This window comes from Podarcis vaucheri (assembly GCF_965113315.1).
Source record: "Podarcis vaucheri genome assembly, chromosome: 14".
Classification (NCBI taxonomy): domain Eukaryota; kingdom Metazoa; phylum Chordata; class Lepidosauria; order Squamata; family Lacertidae; genus Podarcis; species Podarcis vaucheri.
This window is the reverse complement of record NC_138752.1, coordinates 47,314,946-47,340,675: the sequence shown is the minus strand read 5'-3', so window position 1 is coordinate 47,340,675 and position 25,730 is coordinate 47,314,946. Positions and strand designations below refer to the sequence as shown.

Below are 25,730 nucleotides of genomic sequence, written 5' to 3'. Positions count from 1 at the left end.
AAAATGAAAACAGGCTTAAAAAAAACAGACATACTGAAATTATCAAAATATAGATTAAAAACCACCCATTTTAAAAACAAATCCTGCATTGCAGACCCTCGGATTCCCTTCCAACTCTACCATTCTACAATTCTTTGAATACGCATAATGGGTGAGATCCGATGTCAGTCCTACTCTAAGTAGACCCAACAAAAAATTAAGAGACCTGACTAACTTGGCTCCATTAACTGTAATGGATCTACTCTACGTAGGACTTAGTTGCGGTCAACCCAATAAAGTTATATATCTGAACAAGCTTGCCCAAAAACATAAGCATGCGGCAAGTGTTGAAAACTCTACAATAAAGGCATTTGTCCAATATTAAGAACTGTAGAACTGGCTTTTAGAAAACAAAACTGAAAACAGCAAAAGTTCTGATAAATGCCAGGCAGCTGTGCCCGAACGCTGAAGCCCCTGATGGAGAGCTTTTCTCTCACCTCACAATCCTTCCTTAAGTTCCCTGAGACCAAAGCTCATCCCCTTAGGAGTATGTAGCAGTTGTTGTGTATTGATCATGAAAAGACCGTACATGACAGGCGATTTGCACCATCTGCTGCAGAAGGTGTCTGTCAAGGAAACCGGCGCAGACACCTTGGGATGCCCACGTTGAGAAATCACTTAAGAAAAGGAAGTCACAGCCGAGGAGATCCGTCAACGGCAATGAATGGCTCGCGCTGTCAAGAGGACGGGAGGTAAAAGCAGCTGCCACAGCTGGAACCAAGTGGATTTTCCAAAAAGTGGTCCTGGTTCCCCTGGAACGTCACACTGAAGGTTCACAAGAACCTCTTTCTAGCCTGATCCTGAGTATCACATACCCTCCATCATTCCTCAGATGAAATTGGGATATCTTCTACATCTGTGTTGTGTCCACCAATACTACCCCACCCCCATGTCCCTCCTCCTCAGAGGGACACAGACTCAGCAGCCAAACAAAGCAAACTAGAGCCAAGCAAGTGTAATGGCCGCCCTTTAGCACCCATGACCCCTCAGCACCCCTCGCAGCCATGTCCATGGCTTTGCGGATAGGCCCTGGTCTCTTTCACTCCCCCACTCACTGCTTGTTTTATGGGAGACCAACTGACCGAGAAGCGGGGAAACGGGGAAAAACCATTTTAGGGGCATTCAAGCCACCCAGACCTTGTTTTCGTCAAAACAGGAAGTGGCGCCATATTGAGTGGAACAGGGAAAGGGAGCGGGATGCATAGATCTGAGAAATGTGTTAGAAGGATGCACAGGTCTGAACTTCCAGTAACACGTTGAAACACTGAACGGAAAGGAAGGCCCCTTAGGAATTCGGGACTCTGCGTGGGAAAGGGAGAAGCCGTGATGGCTTAAGAGTTTCCATGACGATCCTGGGGCTTTCAGGGCCATTGGAGGGTATAGTGATGCTGTTCTACTGTTAGATTTCACCTGACTGCAACAGAGGGAGAGGTAAGAGAGCAAGGCCCCTTCTGTCAACTTTGCTGAGACCACTGGGCTCCTCCTCTCCCAGAACTGACTCCATCCACAGCCTTTACTGGCTGCATCAGAGGAAGACGCGAGACCACAAGGCCCATTCCGTCAACCTGGCTGGGACTGAATTTCTGCCCACTCTGCTGCCAGGTCTATCTCTTACACTAGCCACAGTCCTTGTGAACCTCCTCAATATCAGAAAAGTGGCCTAGACATATAAGAATTAAATCAATTATGTCAGAATGCTAAGCACTGGGCAGAAAGGCCAAATGCCAGTGTGTAGTCAAAAGCCGCCGCAATAGATATTTCATTGTATTTCCATATGCTCATTCCATGTGTATCTCCGTCAAAGCAGATCTAAGAAAGGAAGCGCAGCATTTGCTGAGGAGAATCTTCAGAATGGCTTAACTCATTCAAAAATATTGTAAAGGTTCGCTACCTATGCCAGCATTCGATTGACGTTGGAGAGAAATTGAGTTGAGAACCAAGATTAAGGGTACATATTGATATAGGAATGTATTAGATAAAATGTAAAGAAATATACAATAATAAGAGTACATTCATTTGTAAAAAAAAGAATATACAACGAGATTAACAGGAAGTCCGTAGTGTTGGTACAAATATTATTTTGAGATGGCTTTATGTCTTTGTTTTTTGTTTTTTCTTTCTTTAGGTATATAAATTTGGTATATAAACTTTGTATACATGTTGGAAATTATATTATAATATGCCCTGTAATGTAATATGATAATGTATACATATGTGACATAAGAACGTTAATAATAATAATAAAAAGAATGGCTTAGCTCGGAGATAAGGATCCACTGTCAACCTTGAGGGCCAAATTCCCTTCTGGGCAACCCTCTATAAGGGCCATGCCAGTGGTGGGCGTGGCCAGAGGCTAAAGTGGGAGGAGTAATGAATGTAAATCTTTTGTGAAATCTTGCCTTTGTGTAGTAGGCTAGTCTCTACTCCGTCAAACACAACCTTCCCTATTCTCCAACCAGGAAAACAAGAGGCACGTTCAGATTTCAAGGACACATTTCCAGGCAGGCAGAAACATTCAAGGAGGGAGACAAGCGGACCCAGTAGGGGCATAATGTGAGGAAGGCCTGTGGTATGGGGAGAAGCGTGTGGGCCAGATACAGAGCAAATACCTGGGGTCCGAACATCAAGCTACTCTCCCATCATGCATTTCCCAATCCTGCTACCCCATATCCTGAATCTGGGAATGTTTGAAGCAGATCCGGGACATTCAGTAAAACAAATACCTGTCCATTTTTCACTCTTTGGGGCTGACCACTTGGGACATCAGAAAAGTGGAGCACCCATAGGTCAAAATAAAAATAAAACCCCACTTACCCAGTTTTCAAACTGACCAAGGCATCCTCCACTCCCTTCTGGTTGTATTTCACCATGTAGGCATGCATCTCCTTATAGTTGTTCCTGATATTTCTCTCCGTGCTCCCATTTGGGACAGTCCCAAACCGAAAAGGAGGTGAATAGGCGTATGGTTGTTGAAACTGGAAAGGAGGAGGAAGGAGAAAGACAAACTAAGAAAGCCATCTTTGAACACATGGAAGAATGGGTTTTGTCTCACCATGGACTTGATGAATTAATGAAGTTAACAAAGGCCATTGGTCCATTTAGCCCACGTATGAGCCACTCCCATAGGTGCACAGTAAGTTTGCCGTAGGTCAAGTGAGGTCATTGGTCCATTTAGCTCAGTATTATCTACACCAGTGTTATTGAGTCCCAAGATGTGGACGGACTCCAATTCCCATCATCCACAGCCAGCTTAGCCGAAAGGTCTAAGGATTATAGGAGTTGGAGTCCATCCACATCTGGGAACCCAACTTGGAAGAACATTGGTCTACACTGAATGGCAACAGCTCTCCAGCGTCTCAGAAGCAGCGGTCTTTCCCAGTCCTGTCTGGAGATGCCATTGGTTACTGAAGCTAGGACATGGTGCGCTCCGTACGTTGCTGGACTGTGAGTCCCACTTTCCCTGAACACTGGCCACACCGGCTGGGGATAATGGAAGTTTGAGTTCCACATCTGAAAGGCACCACATTGACTACTCTTGATCTGTACTGATTCGCAGCGCACGGAAATGCTGTTTACCTTCCCGCCACAGCAGTACCTATTTATCTACTTGCACTGGTGTCTTTTGAACTGCTAGGTTGGCAGGAGCTGGGACAGAGCAACGGGAGCTCACCCCGTCATGGGGATTCCAACCACCGATCTTCTGATCGGCAAGCCAAAGAGGCTCAGTGGTTGAACCTGGTGCCTTTTGCATGAATGTTCTACCACTGAGCAGCAGCTCTCTAGGACAGACATGGGCAAAATCGGCCCTCCAGATGTTTTGGGACTACAACCCCCATGATCCCTAGCTAACAGGACCAGTGGTCAGGGATGATGGGAATTGTAGTCCCAAAACATCTGGAGGGCTGAGTTTGCCTATGCCTGTTCTAGGATCTCTGGTGAAGAATGCTATTTCCCAACCCAACTAGAGATGCCAAGGAATTGACTTGCAACCTTCTATGTGTAAAGAACATGTTATCTCACTGAGCTGTAGCCTCATCAGTGGAAGCTGCCTTCTACAGAATCAGACCATTGGTCCACCTAATCCTTTTGGGGTTGTTTGTGCTCAGAAACTTATTTGCAGAAGGAAATGGGAAAATGCATCCCACCAAGTCAAAGCACTGCTCCATCTAGCTTGGCATGTTGACAACTTTTGACTGGGAACAACTTTCCCTCAGGCAGAGAGGGGGGGTTGTCCTCAATACTTGTTCCCTGACAGCGTATTGACTAAAATTCTGGAGAGGACGATGATTTTAATACATGTGTCTTTCATACAAAGTCTCAAAGCAACTTAAGCAGAAAAATGCAAATGGATGGAATCAATTGAAAGGCAAAATACAAAGAGCAATGCACAAGATTCCTAAAATGTTTCTCTAACCACACAGTCCTGTCCTATCGCACTAAAAGTGATGTGTCACATTAGAGATAGACTTAGCTACCACAGGTCTAGAACACACAAAAACTGACAGTGTTGGTGTTGGGAAGAGCTTTACACAAACAGTGGGCCACTCCTGAAAAGGTGTGTTCTTGAGTCTCCATCCTTCACACCTTCCATGGAGAGAGCCTCTAACAAAGATAGCAGAGTCTGGATTGGCTCATGTGAGGAGAGGCAGTCTCTGAGGTCCTGAGCCAAGTAAGGCTTGATAGGACAAAACCAGTACATTGGTACCTCAGGTTACAGACACTTCAGGTTACAGACTCCGCTAACCCAGAAATAGTACCTAAGGTTAAGAACTTTGCTTCAGAATGAGAACAGAAATCATGCAGCGGCAGAGCAGCTGCACCAGGATCCCCCATTAGCTAAACTGGTACCTCAGGTTAAGAACAGTTTCAGGTTAAGAACGGACCTCCAGAACGTATTAGGTTCTTAATCCGAGGTACCACTGTACTTTGAAATGACTCCAGAAAATAAATTGGGAGCCAGTGTGGTTGGGGCAGATTCAGTGTAAGAATCAGATCTCAAATCATGTACTTCATGTTGAATCTGTCAGATTGGTTTCTCAGTTTCCCAATCCTAAATTCAGTTCTCCACATTCATAGCCTGCATCTTCCGCAGACTGGGACTCAAGGTGTCTTACACAAATTAAAACCAACACAGATAAACTATAGAAGGCTAAAAACTTGTAAAAGATAATCATTAAAAAGTAATTATAGTATAAAAGAATTAAAACATATGTATTAAAATTCAGATTGCAAAAGAGCAAAGAACTATTTCCACACCAATGTGCATTTAAAGAAAAAAAAAAGTTTAATGAAAATTCACCAGCATTTTAGGGCGGTTTTCTCCTAATTCATACATTTTTGCCTGAAATTTTGCTGACCATAGACATTTTTGCAAAGCAATTCCCCTAATATAATGCATTTTTTGTATCCTGTTTTCACTAATATATGCATTTTTACACACACTTTACTTGGCTGCAGAACAGCTTTGCAAAATCCAGGGAAATGCAGATTTCAAAGGATGGCTACAATTCGGTTTGCATCTTGTTTCGTAATGCACAGGTTAGGTGGATATGCCTTTAAATGAGAACTGAACCAAATTTCTTCCCTCTCCTATCCACCCCATCTCTCACCGCTAATGCAACAAGCCTGAGCAATGGGGAGAGAAACAAGAGATGAAACCCACCTTCTTATCACTGAGGCCGGTCACCTGGTCAACAAATTCCTCCTGGATCATGAATGCAGCCAAGTTGGCTGTGTAGCTTGCCAGGAAAATGACAGCAAAGAAAGCCCAGACGGACACCATGATCTTGCTGGTAGTCCCTTTTGGATTCTGAACCGGCACAGAGTTGTTAAACACCAGGCCCCACAACAGCCACACGGCTTTCCCGATTGTGAAAGATGGTCCGTGCGGATCTGCAAGTCACAAAGAACCAACGTTAGGATAAGGCATCCATTGTAAGGAAAGGGTTACTGAGGTCTTCACTGTAATGCTGCTGCTGTTGTAGCAAGTTGCAGCTGATCAAGTCCCAGTTTCTGATTTGATCCCAGAATGTCCCACTTTTACTTAAAAAGGGACCTGACCATTAGGTCCAGTTGTGGCCAACTCTGGGGTTGCGGCGCTCATCTCATTTATTGGCCGAGGGAGCCGCCGTACAGCTTCCGGGTCATGTGGCCAGCATGACTAAGCCGCTTCTGCCGAACCAGAGCAGAGCACGGAAATGCCGTTTACCTTCCTGCCGGAGCGGTACCTTTTTATTTACTTGCACTTTGACATGCTTTCGAACTGCTAGGTTGGCAGGAGCTGGGACCGAGCAACGGGAGCTCACCCCGTCGCGGGGATTCGAACCGCCAACCTTCTGAATGGGTTAAACCACAGAGCCACCCTATTTTCATCAGAGAAATGTTGGAGGGTATCTGACCTCCAAGCCACCAGAAGGCAATCCTGTATAGGGAAATTGTTTTAATGTTCCATGTTTTCCTATGTTTTTATATGTGTTGGAAGCTGCTCAGAGTGGCTGGGGCAAACCCAGTAAGATGTGTTGGGTACAAATAGTAAAATTATCATTATGGAATGGGATGTCCCTATTTTCATCAGAGAAATGTTGGAGGGTATGGCATACATTTGCAGCTCTGTGGTGTCATTGTAAACAGCAATGGCTTCCCCCAAAGAATTCTTGGTGCTGTAGCTTTTTTAAGGGGGCTGAGTGTTGTTGCAAGACTTCTACATTCACCTCCCAGAGCTACAGTTCCCAGAGTGGACCTCTTTCATCCCAAGGAACTATGAAATATAACAACCACAAACTGGTCTGGAAATGCAGAGAACTGGGCTTCAGGTTGGAAAAACGAAGAATACAGAGAAACTCATATATCTGCCCATCCCTAGTGCCAACAAATTTGGAACACCCCCCAAGGCTTTGTGGGGGCAGCGGGCTAAGAATACAATAACAGGCTGCTTCATCAGGCCAATGGCCCATTTTAGTCCATCTCGTATACAGTGAGATTACACGAGCACCGCCCACTCAGCTCTCTTAGTCTTAATTCCCCTCGTTTACTGACGCACACCCACCAAACCTAAAAGTCAGTTGCCCTGTTGTTATCTTTTCATTCAGCAGCCTAACAGCCCACGGATAGAAGCTGTTCCTTACCCTGTTGGTGCAACTAATCATGCTTCTATATCTTCTGCCTGAGGGCAGGAGATCAAGAAAGTGCCGGCCAGGGTGTGAATCATCCCTGAGAATTTTCCTCACTCTCCCGAGGCAACGTTCTTCCGCTATTTCATCCAGCGGATTCACAGGACAGCCCATAATATCTTGTGCTGTATTCACCACCCTCTGTAGGCACTTCCTATCAGTTGATGTCAAACCAGCGTACCACACCGTGATGCAGCATGAAAGGACACTTTCTATTGTGGACCGGTAGAAGATCATCAAATGTTGATTGACATCATTCTTCTGCAATACTCTGAGGAGATGGAGTCTCTGTTGGGCTTTCTTAACCACTTGGGTTGTATTTATTTTCCAAGTAAAGTCTTCACTGAGATAAACTCCTAGGATTTTAAAGGAAGAGACTCCACACAGCCCTCCCTGATGTACAGCGGGGCTAGTTCTCCTCTCTTCCTCTGAAAGCCCAACACTCTCAACAGTCCTCTCCTCTGTGAATTTGTCCACTTCTCTTTGAAAGCCATCTAGGTTGGCAGTCATGGGTGCCTCCTGCAGGAAGGAGTTCCATAGTTTAACTGTGCACTGCCTGAAGAAGTCCTTTCTTTGAGACAGACTTTCAGGGGCTGATCTCAGGGCCCCCTATGTGTGCAAAAGAATGTGCCCATCTCAGCCAAGGACTGAGAGTCGCCCACAAAGAACTAGTCCATTGTAGGCCACTTATTAAATGAGACTCTCTGACCACTTCCATTGTGTACTGTCTAACTGTTTCCCAGGAAGCCAATATGGGGTTAAGGAGGTGCAAAGCGGGGGGAAAGGCAAAAGAGGAGACAGAAGGAAACTTCTGGCAAGTCATTCCCTGAACAGGGAGTCATACCTTTCCCTTGTGCCAGGTTCCGGTTGTAGCCCACGGGGCTGAAGTACTCAAACACAAAGACGGCAATGGCCGACACAATCAGCAACATCACAAACATCATCACCCAGACGGAAGCGCTGAAGGGCTCTGCGGAAAGAGGAGAGCGTGAGTTGCAACAAACAGCCTTCTGCGGGGAGAGGGGAAGGAAGCGTTGACACGGTTGCTTGCTCACCGGAGATTTTGTGTGTGTTTTAAGAACCAAAATAGCAGCAGGTAATCTGACAATGCGGCTACGTCTCCCCAGAGTCGCAATGCAGGCTGGAGAGAGAGACCCCCCACTCAGCAATGCATCTTGAGCTGCGAGTGTCAGAAGCGAGTCCCATGCAGGGATCTGGCCTGGTAGAAAGCCCGAGGGGGCGGTGAAGAGGTATAATAGAAACAAAGGCCCCCCACCTTGCAACTTTGCTCAGGGTCATCAAGATCTGTGCTGCAGTTGGATGCATAGCTAGCACATGGAAAGATGTCAGGTTAGGTTAAATTGATTGGGGGGGCGGGGGGGAGACGACAATCTCGCTTCACTGCCACTTCTCTCCTGGGATTTTGCCTCCGTAATTAGGACACGTCCAGATCAAGTTTCTATTTCATTTGGGGGTGGGAGGCAAAGGTTTAGCAACTCTTGGGAGAAGAGCACAGTTTGCAAGCACCCAATGCCATTGAAAGACTTGGAGGGCAAGCACAAATTTGCAGAAAACTGCATGAGCTAATGCAGATCCCAAACTCTGGGGGCCCCCTTAGTTCCATAAATTCATCCCCCGCGTCCCCTACCCTAAAAAAAAAAAAACATTAACCAGAATAGTGGTTTGCACAAGCCACTAAGGAAGATAATAACACAATAAAAAACCAATCAATTGCACATTTATTCAAAAGCCATTTAAAACTATTTAGTTTAATTGATTCAACAGAAATGATTAACTCGATCCAGGGATATCAGCTTTTCAAAGGCTAATAGTCAATTTACGTTTCCAACCCCTCCCCCTTGCCTCTTAGCATCCTGCTAGCTAATCCCACCTCCCCCCCCCCCGTGGGTGGTAACACCCACTTTGGGGACCACAGAGCTAATGTATATCTGTAGGTGCTAATGCATGCCAGTTTTCAGGAGGAGAGCCAGCCTGAAAGCAAAGTTGGTTTTTTCTATTTTTTTTAATTTTTAATTTTAATTTTTAATTTTTTTAAAAAAAAGTTTTCAAAGTTAAAACAACAGAAGGGGAGGGACAGGAGATCTGGGCTCCATCTTCCATATGGCATCCCTTCAGATATTTTCAAATAGCCATCTTCAGCTATCATATCCCCTTTCATATTCTCCTCTTTTCCAGGCTAAACATACCCAGCTCCTTCAACCATTCCTCATAGGGCTTGGTTTCCAAGATGTGTGTACCTCTGGCTTTTATAATTTTTTTAAATGCTTCGTATTACTGAAACTTAAAAGGGGCAACAGCCCTAGCAAACCATAATGCAATAACACCAAATAGGCTAAAGTAAAAGCAAACAAAAATCCGGCTTCATGGAAACCAAGGCAAGTACAAAACAGAAAGGAAGGCGTAGGGTAATAAAGTAAGAAGAACCTGCAGCAAAAGGGGGAGAACAGCTTGCACCACCCTGAACTCCTTGGAGGAAAGAAGGTGGAATGCAAACATGATAAATAATAAAGAAACGAACAAAAGAAATAAACATGCTCTAATAGCATTGCAAGTCCAGTGCTTCTGCTGCAGCGTCTGAAGACACATCCGTATTCCATTCAGGACTGCAGATCTGCCGTCCTCACCATTTAATCTCTCAATCCTCACCCTGCCCCAGGGGATTTCACAGAGCAGGCTGGCTATTATGTACTGAGTTGAATAGGATCCAAAAGGCAGCAGTCTGATTGGTCCTAGAACAATAGGATTCAGAATGCAGCAGTCTGATTGGTCCTAGAACAATAGGATTCAGAATGCAGCAGTCTGATTGGTCCTAGAACTATAGGGTCCAGAATGCAGCAGTCTGATTGGTCCACAGGAGCCACCCAATCCAGCTCCAGGTAGAAGTGAATCCGCAACCTGATTGGCCCACAGGTGAATCCTGGAATTAGCCAATCACGTGGGGCCCATTGTGTAAACAATGTATATAAAACAGACATTCTGGAGGAACTTCCTCCTCATCACTATGAGCTGAATAAAGAGCATGAAATCCACTCTCGACTCCGAGTATATTTCACTGGCACTGGCGCTTGTGACCACCTAGCATCCAAAGAACTGCACCGAGAGCATGTCAAACGTGGCAGAAGAAGTTTCTAGCTCCCTGGCTGAAAGTAGGCCCCCGTCTTCAGCACTATATTAAGCAGATGAGTCTGTTATCCATACTTTTAAATGTGCAATTTTTAAAAGAGTGACAGAAATGTGTCATGGAACTGCTAGGCGTACTGTGCAGGTTTTTGGAGGGTGAGGGGAGGGGAGAATGAAAGCTGTCAAAGTATACGGGAAGGGGGGAGATAAAGTTGAATCAGTCTGTAGAAACAGGAAAACGGGAGGGGGCTTACCTAAAAAAGCAGATGGAGACACCGTGCCGTTACTCCGTGACACCATGACGCTTATTCCCGTTTCTACAAAGGGCACAGAAAAATCAACCACCTCCGAACGCTCACCGTTGATGGTGAGGGATCCCACGGCCATCACGGCTTGCTTTTTGACCACCTGATGCCCAAAGAGAAGAAAGAGAGAAAGAGAAAAGACAGGCAAGGTCAGTCCACCAAGGGAGGTCTGTCCCGTCTCAGGCGAAATCAGAACATTTGTGCGTGGCCAACTTTTGACTTAAGAGCTCTTTTACCTAACATAACTTACTTCCCCAATCATTCCGTTCCACTCGTTGTTGATCTTCTTCCCGTGCTTGCCATTGGTCACCAGGTAGAGGTCGTAGGTGAATTTGATGGCTTTGGAGAGCTTCTTCAGGATGTCGATGCAGAAGCCCTTGCAACATTTCTTCACGTTCTTTCCTTCCTTGGTGATGTTGCTGATGAGGCAAGCAAACAAAAGCTAACTAAGAAACCCAAAGGGATCTCTTGGCTTTTAAAGGGGGTAGGCAAATACTTGGGCTAGGAAGGCAGGTCTGTGCATGAGTACTTCTAGTCAGGATGTCTATGCAAAACCTCCACGTTCAGGGGCAGTGTATCTCAATATCAATTGCACAGGGAAATAACAGGAAATGCCTGTTGGCTGCATGTGCTGCTTTGAGCGTTCAGGAAGTCATCACCTGGGTGTGGAAGAGGATGCTGAGCTAGAAACACCTGCAATTTGATCCAGCACAGCTCTTTTTACATTTTCCGTCATGATCATCAAATGACCTAATAACTAGTCATGTCCGTTAATTATTCTGAGCAAAACCTAACTGAATACCACCCTATATGTATCAATATATGACATTATTATATGAGTATTATAAACAGATACCTTCCCGAGTTTCCTAAAACAGTGGCCCAGATCCAAGACCTACCTCTGACTCACAACTCACCATGTGGAACCCATTTGATTTAAACTTAATAATGCACATTATGAATCCCAAAATGGCAATTCACAGAGTAGTATGCCTTAGTGTTACTACGAAATGAAAAGCAGTGGCTGTTTCACTGAATGGCTGAGAAGCTGTTAAAAAGCAGCGCTTTTTGCAATATGGGAGAAATCTAGAAAGCCCTCAAAATAAACTAGGAAGTGAACAAAGTGTTCTTGCTCCATACAGAGCTCTCTCAACAGAGGCACAGATATAGGAAGGTGGGGCATGTGGTTGGCCAGAAACACGCACCTTGTTCTAAACTGTCTCATGGCTTTTTCCAGCCACGTTGCAACACTCATGGAAATGGATGGCAAGCACCTCCATCAAAAGAGCGCATCTTAGTCCAGACACACGTGGAATGTTCCTTTCGTCTGGTCAGCCTAAGCCAGAATCCAACATGGCAACAACAGCATTGCTGCAACCCATCTGTTGTGGCCTCTCCTAAAATGTTCAGTGTTCAGTGTCATCCACAGCTTTCTGGGAAGCATATTCCACATACATGGTGCCACCTCTGATAACAGTTGGATTTTGAGGGGGGGACGGGGCTTGGATTCAGCAGCCAATAGAGGCCAGATGCAGCTTGGCTGTGGAATTGGAGAGCAGAAAGCTAAGATCCAACCCACTGGCCTTCATACTTAAAGCCTTCACCCTTTGGCTTTTCAACACCTGTTCAGGGGGGAAAGACTTCCCTGCAGAAAGCCCTTTGAGGATGGGGGTCGGGAAATGACAGACTTACTTAATGATGACAAACTTCCGGCAGGGCACCGTGTTCTTCACGCAGGTCTCCGTCAAAGGGTCCATGTCCTCCACGATGACAAAAGGGGCTTCCTCCAGGGTGACGATGCTCAGGTGGTTGTTGTCCGGCTCGCTGTCGTTGAAGGAATTGAACCTGGGCCACACCGAATGCTTATGCAGAAGTGTTTTGTTCTCCCATTTCCCCACCTGCAATGGGGAGACGTGAACACGGCTCAGAAGCGGTTGATCTCAGCCTGAGCAAAGCTGCCCATTTCAGCTTGTATCGTTTTTCCCCATTCTTGAGGGCAGCTTGCCCTGCTTCCTCAACGGTCTGCAGATTTATTTTTTTATAAGCAGCTTTCATTGAAGTTCAATGCATACCCACTGTTACTTTCGGTCTGCAAACAACACGTAATCAATTACCTCTCGCTGCCCACATTTTCATTGTGTTTCCCTTGCACTGGAATACATGGGGTAAAATAACATATAATGGTAATGTGATTCTTGAAATTTAGCCAGCCTTACCTGGAGATGCTGGGGATCAAACCTAGGACCTTCTGCATGCAAAACAGGTGTTCTACCCCTGAGCTGGGACGCGGGTGGTGCTGTGGTCTAAACCACAGAGCCTAGGACTTGCTGATCAGAAGGTCAGTGGTTCGAATCCCCGCGACGGGGTGAGCTCCCATTGCTCGGTCCCTGCTCTGCCAACCTAGCAGTTTGAAAGCATGTCAAAGTGCAAGTAGATAAATAGGTACCGCTCCGGCGGGAAGGTAAACGGCATTTCCATGAGCTGCTCTGGTTTGCCAGAAGTAGCTTAGTCATGCTGGCCACATGACCCAGAAGCTGTATGCCGGCTCCCTCGGCCAATAAAGCGAGATGAGCACCGCAACCCCAGAGTCGGCCACGACTGGACCTTACCTTTACCCCTGAGTTATGGCCCTTGTCCCTACTGTGCAGCTGCCTCATATCGTCTTCAGGAGCACCTGAAGCTGGGTGGTAGGTCAGCTGTTTTGAATGCAGAAGGACAAAGATTCTAGTCCCAGAATCCCAGTTTTAAAAGAATTTGGTAGCAGGGGGATGAGAAATATCCTGAGACCCTGGAGAATTTCCAGCAGTCAAAGCAGACAATACTGGGCTAAATACTCTGTAACGGAAGGCCTCGTGTATACTCCTGATGAGATACAGAGGACTGTCAAAGGCTCCCTGTCCCCTCTTTGCCCAGGCTGCCCCACTAAATCCCCACTGAACCACCAGAATTAATTGCAGAAAAGAGAGAAAAGGCAACCTATTAAAGCAGGTTTTTGCTGGCCGGTCATATGAAGGAACAGAGAAAGGCTGAATATAAAACTAAAAAGGAATGAGACTCCTCAAGGATGCCACACAATGCAAAGCTGCTAATCAGTCCTTGGGAATGAATATTGTCCTTTATTGCACAATAAAAGATATTCATAGATCCTTCCACTCTGGGAGCGTGGGCACTAATTCTCAAAAGAGCATTTAAAGTCTTGGCTGAGAAAGATGATGGATGCTTTGGCGAGGGGGTGTCCATTTTCCCTGCTATTTTGAAATGGAAGGAACAATTACCAGAAGCAGAACAGTTTTGAGGAAGTCAACAGTATATTGTTAATCAGGTTAACACAATGGGCTGGGGATGAGGCAGGCCAGTGGCGGTGTACGAGGGAAAACCTGATCAGACAGTTGGCTTCAGGGACCCAAATGAGTGAACTTAAAGGAGGAACTCTGCTATATTGGGGGTGGGAAGGGAGCCAGAGGTAGTGTAGTGGTTAGAGTGTTGGACTAGGACTTGGGAGACAAGGGTTCAAATCCCTTACTTAACCACAAAGCTCACTGGGTGATCCTGGGCTAGCTGCTGATTCTCTCAATTAGTGCAAACACAGTTCATGGAAGACTATCCAAGGGCAATAGCCAATGCAGGTAACCAGTTCTACACTGCCATAGATGGTAGCGATTCACACAATACACTTAAAGCACAATGATACCACTTTAAACAAGTCATGGCTTCCCCCAAAGAATTCTGGGAGCTGAAGTTTGTTAGGGGTGCTGAGCGTTGGTAGGAGACCCTCTATTCCCCTCAAGGAGCTTTAATTCCCATAACAGTTTAACAATCAATCCCTTTCCCCAGGGAACTCTGGGAACTGTAGTGCCTTGAGGGGAAGATGTTATTTTGCCCATTCTCTTATGCATTCTCACTGGAGATCTAACCTAACAAAGAAATGGTCTCAGACCAATTCTCCACCATGCCTAATTTTTATAAACCCCCATCTTGTGCCTACCACCACCCCATGCCCAAACTAAGACATACCCAAACGTTTAGCCCCAGGGTAGGCAACACAGTGCTCTCTAGATGTTATTAAACTCCAGCTCCCATCAGCCTCTGTCAGTATGGCTAGTGATCAGGAGATGATGGGATATGTATTCCAACAACATCTGAAAGCTACTCCCAATTTCGGCTTGCCTTTCAAGGAAGTTGCTTCTTCGAGCTCTCAATCCATTTGCCATTTTCTTCACCTTTTCCAGCTGCTGAGCTGACCGCAGGGGATATCGGCCACAGGCCCCTGATGGCTATTGTCAGGGCCGGCCCAACAAATCAGTCCAGGTCCTTTGCTCCCCCTTGTTATTTTGGCTCAGTCTTTGATCAACTCGCTGCACATTTCCCTGCGCTCGTCTAATGGGCATCGTAAGCAACCGTGTGCCCTTGACGATCATCCGTTTCTTTCCTTTCTCTCTCTCCAGCATTCTTAAACATAACTGCTATTATGCACCAAGAATCATGATTACCATGAATTAATGCACGCCGGCTTTAATTGCTGCCCATATGGAGAATCGCGCCATTCTCTCAAAGTTAAAATGGCCCTTGAGCAGCACGGTAAAAGGTTTTTGGGAGCATGTGACTCGGGCAAAGAATTATACAGTAAATGGTATATAGAAATGATTGAATGTGACCAGCAACACTCTGCTTCATCTCTCTCTCTCTCTCTCTCTCTCTCTCTCCACGTTTAGTTACAGATGAGATTAATAAGGACACCAGCTTTTTACAGATGGGACTGCCGCGCTGCAACAGTGAATTAATTGAGAGCTAAATTGAGTTAAAATCCAAGCCTTTCCGTGCCATTTGGAACCATCCTCAAATCAAATCCCAGGGTTCCCTTTCTTCTCATTTTTTGGAGAGAGAGGGAGACGAAGGGACCAGCTACACGTTACACGTCTTCCTATATGCATAGAAATGTAGGGTGTCGTCACATTCTGCAGTTTGCATGGGGTGTATGTTGTGACTCCAAGAATGCCTCTTGCTTGTCTGGATGGCATGCGAATGTGTGCAGAAACACAGCTGACATTACAAAGGTAACATTTGCAATTGTTCTTCTGCTGTCTCCAGCCCTATCTGCCAGACAGTGCCACCCATTAAACAGGTTGCAAATAAGAAGGTAATGAGGTGAGTGCTGGCTGATCACTGTGGTGCTCCATTGACCCAAAAGGACAATTCTCTACTGCAAACCCAATAATAATAATAATAATAATAATAATAATAATAATAATAATAGTAATAATTTTTATATCCCCCCCCCAATCTGACTGGGTTTCCCTAGCCACTCTGGGCAGCTTACATCATATATCAAAACACAATAAAACATCAAACATTAAAAACTTCCTGACACAGGGCTCTCTTCAGATGTCTTTTGTCTCCTCTGTACCTCCCTCTTAAAGGTAAAGGGACCCCTGACCATTAGGTCTACTCGTGGCTGACTCTGGGGTTGTGGCGCTCATCTCACTTTATTGGCCGAGGGAGCCAGCGTACAGCTTCCGGGTCACGTGGCCAGCATGACTAAGCCACTTCTGGTGAACCAGAGCAGCGCACGGAAATGCCATTGACCTTCCCACCAGAGCAGTACCTATTTATCTACTTGCACTTTGATGTGCTTTTGAACTGCTAGGTTGGCAGGAGCAGGGACCGAGCAATGGGAGCTCACCCCGTCATGGATATTCAAACCGCCAACCTTTTGATCGGCAAGTCCTAGACTCTGTGGTTTAACCCACAGCGCCACCCATGTCCCGTGCCTCCCTCTTAGCATCTGCCTAATGGTAGGCTCAGCTTTGTACCTCCAGGGTGTCAGGCAGGGGTCTTTTCCTGCTACATGGTCCACTTAACTGGAGGTGGGGGGTTTCTGCTCCACCACTGAGCTACGGTTCCCTCCCTAGCCACATAGCAGCTTGCACCAAGAAATACCTTCTTTCTCTAGTTTTATGAATATGCAAGCCATGAAGGCTATGTTCTATCTACCTCCACTGTCAGGTGGGCCATTGGCCTGATCCATCAGGGCTTGTCTTACATTCCTATGCACTGGATAATACCAAGGGCAGAGAAAGACGTCAATATGCAGAAGGCAACGGCAAGGCACAAAGCAAATAGTGCATGCTCTGTGCTCCGTGCATGAAATTCAAAAGCTATTTTAAGAAATGGAACCGTGGAATTGTTTCTGCTCCTCTGTCGTGAGCTCCAAGGCAGCCCTGCCTTACCTTCTCCCACGACCGGGTTTGATTTAGCACAATGACCACCAGTCTGGGGTGCGCCTGGTAGCCATCTTCGGTGAAGGATAAATCCTTGCCTTCCCAGGTCACATTCATCATAAACCTAGAGAGAAAGGAAACGTTCAAAGGGAAATTAATGAGCTGTCCAACGGTTAATGAGCAAGCTAATTCAGTCATTGGATTAGCTCCGACGAAACATGCACCATAAATCCTCTCTTTGCTCCAAAACCCCTCTTTTTGGGGGGCTGAAACCAAATCCGCCATGTACGCGCTGGGGAATTAGTCCCATTAAGATCGGCGGCGCTTAATTCCTCTGTAAGTGTGGTTTTGCAGCCAAAGCCTCCAGGGCTAAAGGGACCAAGAGGCTGTTACTTTGAAGTGGCAGCCAAGCCATTATGCAGATGTGCCCAATTCTGCAAAACGCAGGCCATTTCTTATCCCTCCACATAATAAGTTAGACTATGAGAGATGAGCCAGTATGAATGGTCTGGAGAGCATCCACTGCTTCTGCTGGGCTGCTGCAAAGTCCCTGCATTGGCCAGGGCAGGGGAGTGTCTCAGACAGAGAGCACATTTAAGAAGATCATCCCCCCCAAGCCCCTTCACAATATCTGTGGGACCTTCAGAAAAGGAGTGGCCAAATTGTGGCCAGATTGGAAATATCGTTTATCGCTGGACCTGCAAGGAAAAGTACAGCAGTGAGCAGATGTGCAAGACGATGCGCGATTAATTTAACAGTCCATGCAGCGCACATCCAGGATTTCAATCTGCGTTCTGCCCCGAAGAGAGAGATGCCTGTGCTTTCGGAAAGGGGTCATGATAGGAAACGAAGCCTGTTGCAGATAATAACGCACCTAAAGCACACAATAATGATTCTGATAAAAACCTGCGCCTGTGATTTTGCAGCTAAGTGCCACCAGGAGTGTGATACTGCGATACAGAAAGGAAGAAATGGTTGTGACAGTAAAAAGACGGGCTTTATTCATTTGAGCCAAGCATCCGTTAACTTATGCTGCAGTTGCGCTTGTTTACCCAGTGGGATCTGATGAGAATTTATTACCTGTTTAGATCTTGAGCTGGCTTTTCCATAAACCCCAGCACAGCTTACAAATGTCAAAGGCATCGCTCATTCAAAGATTTTGAAGCAAAATGCGAAAGTACACAATTCAACACCTATAACTTTAACAACAGCAGAGTAGAGGCAATTTCAGAAGGCTCTGGGCCACTAAACATTGAACAAGGAAGTTTCAAATGCCAAGCAGAGACAGAAAAAGAGAAAGAGAGAGGGCACACTAGATGGATTCTTCCACAATTTTGTCCCACCATCAAAAAGTCTCTGCCTCTGGTACCCAAACAATATATCTCTACTGGTGATGGGATGCAAAGACAGGCAGAGACGTGACTGTGGAGCCCAGGGCTGGTTCATAGGGGAGGTGGTGATTCATAAGACATCCTCATCCTTGATTGTTCAGGCCAATAGCACTGGGACTTGCATCACACTTGCAAACATACACGCAATGAATGAAGATGCCTAAAGCTCCACATGGCTCGATCCAGTTGTGTGGCTCTACTCAATGCTCCAGTGTGTGCATTTTGGACCAGTTGCTGTTTCCAAACTGCCTTTAACTACAGATCCACATAGGTCTCCTGACAACAAGACTGGGAAACCTTTTTGCTGCTCCAGGAGGTCTTTGCATGTGATGTTCAAATGTCAGTGGTGGGAACGGACAGAGGCAAAAGCGGGTGGAGGAGCAATTATGAAAGTTGTACAGGTGGCTAATGCATACCCTCCAACATTTCTCTGATAATACGGAAACAGTGAGAAGCTGGCCCATTAGCCAATGAGGCACTGCCCCACCAACTTCACTCAGCCAGACCCCACCTGCTTGCCTTCTTCCTTACAGCCTCCAGGAGGCAGCACTGCCTGACAGCTTCCTCCTCTGGGGTCTCAGTGTTGCCCATGTGGAACTCAAGAAAGCAGGAAGATGGGGCCAAAACTAGAACTAAGTTAGCTCTGCCTGCGATCAGCTCTGCTGCCACCTACTGCTGGCCTCCCAGCCTTCCACACAAGTCCAGTTGCAATGAACACCAGCCATCCCTGCAATTCTTCCCAGTCCCCTTCTAGGGCTCATGGAATTAGTTTCATGGATCACAGATCTGAACCAGCGAGAAAAAGGGGCTGTTAATTTTAGTTTATTCTAATATCTTTTTAGGCAATCTTTCATTTCATTATTTCTTGAAATCTCATTCATAACACTTTCCAGAGCCTTTCTTGAAATATGCTGCAAGGTATATGATACAGGAAAACTGCTTCTTTGTTGATTCCAGAGATTCAGCCGTTCCTCCTGCGAACAGAGCTTTGGTTCAACTACGCAGCAAATCGGAAATGTGTTCAAGCACAGGCTGAGCTGAAATATCAACCAAATCCCCCATCGGACAGCCTCCTTGCAGGGCTAGCTTGGAAGAAAGCAAGGCCCCATGGGCATTATATATTTGAAGCAGTATCACGCCACTTTAAATGATCGTGGCTCCCCCCCACCCCCACAAAAATGGAATCCTGGGAAGTGTCATTTGTTAATGGTGCTGGGAGTTTAAAGCAGCAACATTAAAATAATGCGCATCCCTATGTCATTATGGGCTGGCTCAGGCATATGCATAAGTCGTTGGTTCTCGGGAGCATCAACTTGCACGTATGAATGAGGCCAGCAAAAACAAAAGAACCTGGCCCATTACCAAAGAGCAGGAGAGCAATTTCTCAAGCCTGGAAAGCTATTAAGTCCATGCTCGGTTTTATGCTAGTAATAGATTGTTCCAATCATGTTTTGCCTAGCTCTGTAGCAACTGGGAAAATGGATTTGCTAGGTTTTGATCGGCAGAAACAGCACACTGTACCCAGGATAAATCTTGACAGATGTTATCAAATAATGTAGTGTTGGTTCTAAGTCTTCGACACTGGTGGGAGATTTCTTGAATGCTGTTTCTGAACATTTAAACCAAACAGCTTTTTGCCCCTCAGCCACCAGGCCTTCTGGATTATGATTATGAGAACAAGAGAAGATCCCTGCAGGATCAGGCCAAGGACCCATCTAGACCAGCATCCTGTTCTCACAGTGGTCCACCAGATTCCTCTATGGGAAATCTGCAAGCAGGCGCACATCCCCTCTCAGCCTCTTGGCTCTTCATCTCAGCTTTCACCCAGGTGCCCAACAAAACTCACACATCACCCCACAAAATCTCACAATGGAGAGAGTTCCTGGAACCTGCTGACATCATCCTAGGCTTTTATGTGTAGGCACCCAGCTGGATGGAGCTTCCTCAACCTTCTCATTCAGCATTCAATCTACCCATCATAAGAAGAGCTCTGCTGGATCAGATCACTGGCCCATCTAGTCTAGAATCCTGTTCTCACAGCAGCAGGGGAGCAGGTGGCGCTGTGGTCTAAACCACTGAGCCTCTTGGGCTTGCTGATCAGAAGGTTGGCAGTTCGAATCCTTGTGCCAGGGTGAGCTCCCGTTGCTCTGTCCCAGCTCCTGCCAGCCTAGCAGTTCGAAAGCACACCAGTGCAAGTAGATAAATAGGTACCGCTGCAGCGGGAAGGTAAATGGCGTTTCCGTGCGCTCTGGTTTCTGTCATGGTGTCCCGTTGCTCCAGAAGTGGTTTAGTCATGCTGGCCACATGACCCGGAAAGCTGTCTGTGGGCAAACGCCGGCTCCCTCAGCCTGAAAGCGAGATGAGCGCCACAACCCCATAGTCGCCTTTGGCTGGACCTAACTGTCTAGGGATCCTTTACCTTTTACCCTTACATCTCACAGAAGCCAACCCCCCAGGGTCCCTTCCAACTCTACAATTCTATGATCCTATGAATCTGTTGGAAACCCACAAACAGGATGCAAACACGAGACCACTCTCCCACACCTTCCAACATTTATCTGATGAAAATAGGGGTGGCCTATTCCATCATAATAATTCTATTATTTATACTCCAGCCACCTGACTGGATTGTCCCAGTCACTCTGGGAGGCTTCCAACATATATAAAAACATAGTAAAACATTAAACATTTAAGAATTCCCTATACAAGGCTGCCTTCTGATTCCTTTTAAAGGTTGTATAGTTACTCGTCTCCTTGGCCCGGAAGTCGCATAACTCTATACCCTTCAACATTTCTCTGATGAAAATCAGGATGTCCTAAGGAAAAGTGGGATATTCTGGGATCAAATCAGAAACTGGGACTGCTTCTGTAAATCCAAGGCTGTCCCTGGAAAATAGGGTCTGCTTTCCCCTCCTGCAGCCTCCAACATCTGGCATTCAGCTATACTCAACACACACTGTTCCTCGCTTCACCAGGTTCAGTTTGGTGGGTTTTCTGGCAGATCCCAAAGATGGGAAATAGCACATCCTTCCACACACAGTTCTTTCCCTGGCCTCCATGCACCTCTCTCTTTCCACCTCAAAAACGCACACTGTTTCTCTCTTCCCGGAGAGCTTCAACCAGCCCACGAGAGATCACAATATATATTTTTTAAATTAGTCATTGGCAGAAGAGCTTTAGAACAAAACTTCTGAACCACAAAGCGATCAGTCAGTCAGTGAAAGAGCCATTCGTTATCACAAAAAATGCAGACTTTAGGAGCAATCCTATGCACAAGAAGCTGGCATAAACCAAGCTGGTGTAAAGTTAAAATGGATCTAGACCTCGTTCTGCTATTTCCACTCTGCCTAAGCCTGGCAGGGGAGGGAAACAGGCCTTTAAAATAGTGGTCTGTGCCAGGTTTCCAGGTCACATGGCTGAGACGAATGGTTTGGGATTTAGCACGGGCACACATCTTCCGCATCTTCAGCAGTGTTATAAAAATTCTAAGGTCTCAAATATAGAATAAATATTCATAAATGCACACATGTCTAAACATATGAACCATGTGTCAGAAATAGTATGGGAGAGCAATCCTGAAGCCATTTTGACTCTCCCAATGACCTCAAATATTCCTCTTCAGTAAGGGAGGCAAATGGGGAAAGCCTTCCCATTGTCTTTTAGCTTGCAAATCCTGTCTTAAGGCTGCATTTGTGCATTAATAGAGTGAGCCTGTGACCTGGATTCAGGAACTAAAGCAGGCATAGGAAAAACTCAGCCCTCCAGATGTTTTGGGACTACAACTTCCATCATCCCTAGCTAACAGGACCAGTGGTTAGGGATGATGGGAATTGTAGTCTCAAATCATCTGGAGGGCTGAGTTTACCTATGCCTGAACTAAAGTATTAACCATCACAAAAGAATGGCCAGGTTGCCCAGGTAATAAAATCAGTGACCATTATCAGGTATCCTGGCAGACAGGATTTCTGCTGTAGACTGCCTCCTCCGCTGTAGACCGCCTCCTCTGCTGTAGACTGCCTCCTTCTGTGATGTATGTATGATGTTTGAGGCTGGTGGTCTTGGGCTACAGGGTGGGCAATTTCAAAAGTCTATATAAGGGCTTGCCCACCATTGTTCTGGGTTCTCTCCTCCCTCCTGCGTGTGGCGAGTGAGGACCCTGTTGCAACAGTTTAATGAAGTTCAGGCTTACTAGCCGCTTTGCTTCTCACTATTCTCTGGTTGGCCTCTGTTATTTTCTCCTACCGATAGGGAACCCACTTAAGGACTCTATATGGGCTCTTGGATATGCCATAAGGGAAAAGGAGCAGTTTGTTTTTTTTCTTATAACAGCAGAGTTCACACCAACTGAGCTAGGAATCAAACGGCTCATCCTAGAAGCGCCAACTTCTGGAAAAGATTGTGGGCACCCAATGCAACGTCCTGACATTATGCCCGTGATGCTGCAAGAAGCCGGAGGGGGGGTGGCAGCACAGCCCCAGGGGCCGGTGGAAAGGAAAGACCGGGGAAACCGCACCTTCCCCCAGCCAGTGGTGGCAGCAGCAGCAGGAGGAGTTTTTGGCCACTGAGCCACACTGACTTCGCTCCAGTATTGGCATCCTCTTCCTCCTCCTGTGGGCCACTGGCTGGGGGCTGCTTCCCCATCCCTCCCCCATGTGGCAGGAGAAGGAGCCACCAGGTACCAAAGCCATGTCGCGTCCGGCTCCACGTTCCCCCTCCTCCACCCTCTGAACATTGGGAGGACCTGTCCCACTAAGAAAAAGCATTGGGGAATGATGTCGTTATACATTATATCTGTTGCAGATATAATGGGGGAAATGGATTGTAAATAAATGAATACAGAATACTTGTTACTTAAGAGAAGTGTTGAAGCCGCAAAGAGATAGAGGGAAGTCAAACTAATATAGCAGGGATTCAAACTAGTTTTCTGGAGCAGAAAGAAAGTGACCATAGAGAAAGAAAAGAAGGAATGAAAATGCATTTCTTTCTGAAAACCTGGTGTACAGAATATTTAAATTAGTGTTTGTATCCTTTGAACAATTTTGTATACTTGACAAATTCTTTTTTGCATTTCCCCCTCTCATTTCTCTTTATTTTCTTTTTATATTTTTACTTATTTCTTTTTCTTTGTATTTTTAGGTGTCTGGATGCAATGTTCAACTGATTTCTTTTCATAAAAAAATTTTGAAAATGCAATAAAGATTTTTAAAAAGCACTGGGAAATGATATATAATGAACTGAAAAAAAAAGTTGAAGATAACTTTTGTTTTTTAAAAAACCAGAAGTTTCTTTGTCAGGAATCATAGGTGCAGAACTACCAAAAGAGAAGAAAAGACTGTTTATGTATGCTACAGCAGCAGCACGGATTCTCTTAGCCCATGGATGGAAAGAAGATAAACCAACCAGAGAAGAACGGCAAACCAAGTTGATGGATTATGCCGAAATGGCAAGAATGACGGGAAAGATGAGAAATCAGGAAGACCAAATATTTGTGAAAGAATGGGATAACTTTATAATATATTTGAGAGACCACCGTAAACAGATGAGATCATTATCAGGGATACAATGACACTTGTAAAGTAACAAAACTTTGGAAACTATGGATACTTATTAGATAGGTTTTAGTAAAAGATGCAGAAATGAAAGATTGAATTGGAACCCAGGGAGGGAGGGAGGTCTGAAGGTTTGAGGAACCTTTTGTTTTATTTTTATGGTTTCTTAAAAAATGGTTATTGTTGTTTAGTCATTTAGTCGTGTCCAACTCTTCATGACCCAATGGACCAGAGCACGCCAGGCACTCCTGTCTTCCACTGCCTCCCGCAGTTTGGTCAAACTCATGCTGGTAGCTTCGAGAACACTATCCAACCATCTCGCTCTCTGTCGTCCCCTTCTCCTTGTGCCCTCCATCTTTCCCAACATCAGTGTCTTTTCCAGGGAGTCTTCTCTTCTCATGAGGTGGCCAAAGTATTGGAGTCTCAGCTTCATGATCTGTCCTTCCAGTGAGCACTCAGGGCTGATTTCCTTCAGAATGAAGAGGTTTGTTCTTCTTGCAGTCCATGGGACTCTCAAGAGTCTCCTCCAGCACCATAATTCAAAACCATATAATGGTTATATATGTTATGTATTAACATTATGAAAAACCAAATAAACAAACTTTTGAGAAAGAAAGAAAGAAAAAGCATTGGGGGCCCCAAACTGCCTCAGCCCCTAGGAGTTGGTGCCTATGGCTCGGCCATAGATCTGTTCCAGCTGGATTTCACCCTAGGATTTTCCCCATAGTCAAGCAGAAAGATACATTTTAGCACAGAGGATTTCCAGAGTGTTGCACCCCGTTCTGTGTGAAACGGTTTTGCTTGATCTGTGTGCTGCTAAGAAAGCGTACCTGGGATATATTTATCTCTATCAACCAAGAAGTAACAGATTCCCTCCCTACTGTGAAAAGAAAGAAAGAAACTGTCTCATGAACCTCTTAAAGGTGGAGGGAAAAAATCCCTACCCCTAGAGGAATGATACAGGCAACACTACAATACGCAGGGAACAATATATTCCAACCCCTCTCTGCCCACAAATGCATCAATGACAATTTGCAGGCATTCTAGCAAATCTCACCTCTAAATATGCTATGGGCATGGGCTGAAATCTCAAAGCAGTCAGTGTGTTCCTCTTTCTGTCAATAGATTTAAAGATAAAATGGACTGGAAGACCATAATCAGATGTAACAGGACAATAAAACGGCGAGAACTGCAAAAAGTTTGAATATAACATCTAGTTAACCAAAGGTCTATATCCCCGTAACTTTATTTCGCAGCTGTATGAGTAGCAGCCTCAGTGGCACCAGGAAGAAGTCTGTAATTGATTATGCATTTATTTAATTTAATGAAAGAATTGCTTTCCCAGATCAAATCAAAACCAAAGGAACATCGAAAGACGCTTTAGTGGGTCAGACTATTGGGTCATCTGGCTCAATATTGCCTGCACAGACTGGCAGTGGCCTGTTAGGATTTCAGTTAAATGTCTCTCCCAGTACTACCTGGAGATGCTGGGAATTGAAACTGGGACCTTGCAAAGCAGATGCTCTACAGGTGAGCCTTGGTCCTTCTCTTAATCCACCAACCATTCCATCTTCCCATCTAATCCAGAATCCTGTTCTCACAATTGCCAGCTGGATGCTTCCAAGAAACCAGCAGAGAGGATGTAAGCACAATAGCACTCTTTCGCTCATGATCTCAGCAACTAGGACCCTCGTACCTACGGGACCGCCTCTCCTGGTATGCCCTGCGGAGGACCTTAAGGTCCACAAAGAACAACACTTTGGAGGTCCCAAGCAGCAAGGTGATTAGATTGGTCTCAACTAGGGCCAGGGCCTTTTCAGTACTTTTCAGTACTTCAGATGTCTTCTAAAGGTTGTGCAGTTACTTATCTCCTTAGCTCAGGGGTCGCATAACTGCATAGCCTGCAACAATTCTCCAA

At 45.7% G+C, this 25,730-nt stretch overlaps 1 protein-coding gene across 3 annotated transcripts in view; it reads right to left on the bottom strand.

The window, feature by feature from the left end:
• Positions 1-25,730, bottom strand: part of GRIN2A (glutamate ionotropic receptor NMDA type subunit 2A) — a 227,717-nt gene that overhangs the window by 40,435 nt on the left and 161,552 nt on the right. For all 3 annotated transcript variants that reach the window (XR_014213659.1, XM_082199615.1, XM_082199614.1), the window contains exons 5-11: positions 16,882-16,996; positions 12,347-12,552; positions 10,905-11,073; positions 10,604-10,757; positions 8,053-8,178; positions 5,702-5,931; positions 2,854-3,014 (exon numbers count right to left, since the gene is read on the bottom strand). Coding sequence is in view for 2 of the 3 variants with exons in the window: in XM_082199615.1 (XP_082055741.1) it covers positions 2,854-3,014; positions 5,702-5,931; positions 8,053-8,178; positions 10,604-10,757; positions 10,905-11,073; positions 12,347-12,552; positions 16,882-16,996 (1,161 nt within the window). In the remaining variant the exon portion in view is untranslated. The remainder of the gene's footprint in view (positions 1-2,853; positions 3,015-5,701; positions 5,932-8,052; positions 8,179-10,603; positions 10,758-10,904; positions 11,074-12,346; positions 12,553-16,881; positions 16,997-25,730) is intronic.